We start from the raw sequence: 2,263 nt of genomic DNA on the forward strand, positions 1-2,263 counted from the left end.
GCTGCCCTCGAAATACTCCGTAAAATCTCGATCCCCAAGGCTGGCGCGAAAGAGACGACTGATCGAGCGTATGGTCCTTGTCTCGGGTCCGAGTAACAGGGTTTGATTGGTCGGTTCCATGGTCAGCCTCGGCCATTGTGACTTGTCATGGGCTATGTCTCCTTGATCGAGGTGGAAGTGATGTAACGGTGGCGAGTTCATCCGCTGAGCAAATTCTGCAAGTCTCTCCGCCGCTGGCTCCACCGAGCCGCCGGGCTGTGGCTCTCTTTCATACCCCAGCTCTTCCCTCAAATTCAAGCTTTTTGCTCTCGAGGATCGCGACGTGTCCAAAGAGCCAAAGTTTCCCAAAGATTACCAGTCCTCCCCACTCGCTTGCATGAATTGGATCTGGTGGGGGAATTAAAGCGTGGATGGTGGGGCGTGGGTCCTGTCGCTACTTTGCGACCCTTGTAACGGATGCAAAATGATGTGTTGACATGACGAGTCAGACTCCTGCCAAACCGCCGGGCAAATCGCGATATCGGCTGTTCGGGCATCGTCTTTTTGATGACCTCGCAGAAAAGAGTCGTATCGCATTGGTGCAAAGTCTTTGGCTGGCCCGGATGAGTGAGGTGCTGCGTCGGAATCGATAAGCTGTTTCTGGACCGGTACATCGTGGTGATGATACCGTGGTGATAGCTATGCCCTGTCGGTATCGTTCAATGTGTAACCGGAACCCATCGAGCTGGAACGCCATCAGCGCCAATCTCGTATGCCCTCGCGCTCGCTTTTCTCGGAGGGAGGGCCCATCGGGCTCGACCGGGGCGTTGCTCGTCCAGCTTGCCGTTCTTGCGCATGGCCATCTCCATAACAGCCACACGGATAAAGTCAGAATTTTCCCGCATCTCACGCTGGCGTGGGCCTGGAGGGAACGAGAACACAGCCTCCTTCCCTCGGGCTGATGGTTCGCTGGAGGAGCGCGATGCACGGGTGCCTGGTGGTGCGCTTCGCGATCGGTGGACCTTATACGTCTGCATCTGGATGGAAGCCGTAAAAGAGCCATGAGGACTCGCCGCAGAAGAGCTGGCTTGCGACTCCAAGCGAGCCGTCTGAGTCGGGTTGAGATACCTGCGAACGGCAGCCGAGGGCTCTTCCTCTAGCGTGGGCGGCATACGCTCGTCGGTGAACGGTACGTTGGGCTCCAGGGTCAGAATTGACCTCGTCAGGAAGTCCTCGGGTGGGATCGAGGGCATGTTCATAGATGAGAAAGACCGTGCAGCATTCCGTAACGCGCGTAGACTGGCAGTCAGATTCGATTTGAAGGCGGACCGGAATGGTCCAAACATCTTCGTCCCTTCCTTCTTCTCCTCCTCGCTTTCAGGTGAGGGATCGAAGACGGTGAGGTCCAGCTCCTCTGCGTCCGTCTCGCGTCGGTAGAGAGGGTGGTCCTCATTCTGACCCGGGGGCGAGGAGACTGGTGTGAGTGACTTCCTCATAGGACGTATCCTCCGAGGCCTTGAGGCGCTGTGGGGGCTCTCGACAGATGAGTACGTCTCTGTCGAAAACGAGTCTGCCAGCGAAGGCACAGACTCGCAGGACACCGTGCGGGTCGACATAGGTGACATAAAGGGGTCCTCTCCAGCCGACAAGAAATCATCCGCCAGTTCCTCAGGTGGGCTTAGCAAGACATCTAGAGGCCCTCTGATGAAGTTCAAGCTGAGTTCCTTCTCCGAATCCTCGCTCTGCAGGAAGGACTCGACGGTCATGCGCTTTTCTGTCTCCCTGGCCGGACGCTGTCGCGAGTTCCTCCTCGGGGCAGGAATGGTTGTGACGGCCAGCAGCGCGGCGACAGACGGTGGGATCGCATCAGGTGAGTAGGTATCCCTCCATCGCGGAGAGCTGGAACGATGCCTGCGTTCGTCATGATTCCGGTGAGCGCGGTGTGGAGGATTACCATGGGCGGCGATCTTTTTTGACTTTGTAGGTATCTGTACGGGACTTGTTGGAGTGGTTGGTCTCGCGTCGGCCGGTGGAGAGCTCGGAGGGCTAGAGAGTGGTGAGCCGTCAGCTGGCCTGACAGACTGGTGTGTGTTCACGGCCATCTTCTGCGCAGTGGTGGCAGTGACGTTCGCAGTGGGAAGGCTGCTCGGGAATATTTGGGTCGCGTCGCGACCATATCTTCCCCAGATCGATGTGGTGGAGGATACAGGAGATAGCTGTGGTGAGGCGAGAGGTGACGAGGTTGTGGAGGAGGCGGAAGGAGAGGAGCGAGAAGAACGGCGAG

General features: G+C 57.7%; 1 protein-coding gene across 1 annotated transcript; it reads right to left on the reverse strand.

Annotated features, from left to right (window-relative positions):
* Positions 1-698: 698 nt before the first annotated feature.
* M406DRAFT_24281 (uncharacterized protein) lies at positions 699-1,985 on the reverse strand (the record flags this gene model as incomplete). The annotated part of the gene is made up of 1 exon (XM_040916187.1): positions 699-1,985. A coding segment is annotated over one exon (1,287 nt), but the record flags the coding sequence as incomplete, so codon positions are not given.
* Positions 1,986-2,263: the final 278 nt, after the last annotated feature.

Source organism: Cryphonectria parasitica (genome assembly GCF_011745365.1).
Source record: "Cryphonectria parasitica EP155 unplaced genomic scaffold M406scaffold_1, whole genome shotgun sequence".
Classification (NCBI taxonomy): Eukaryota; Fungi; Ascomycota; class Sordariomycetes; order Diaporthales; family Cryphonectriaceae; genus Cryphonectria; species Cryphonectria parasitica.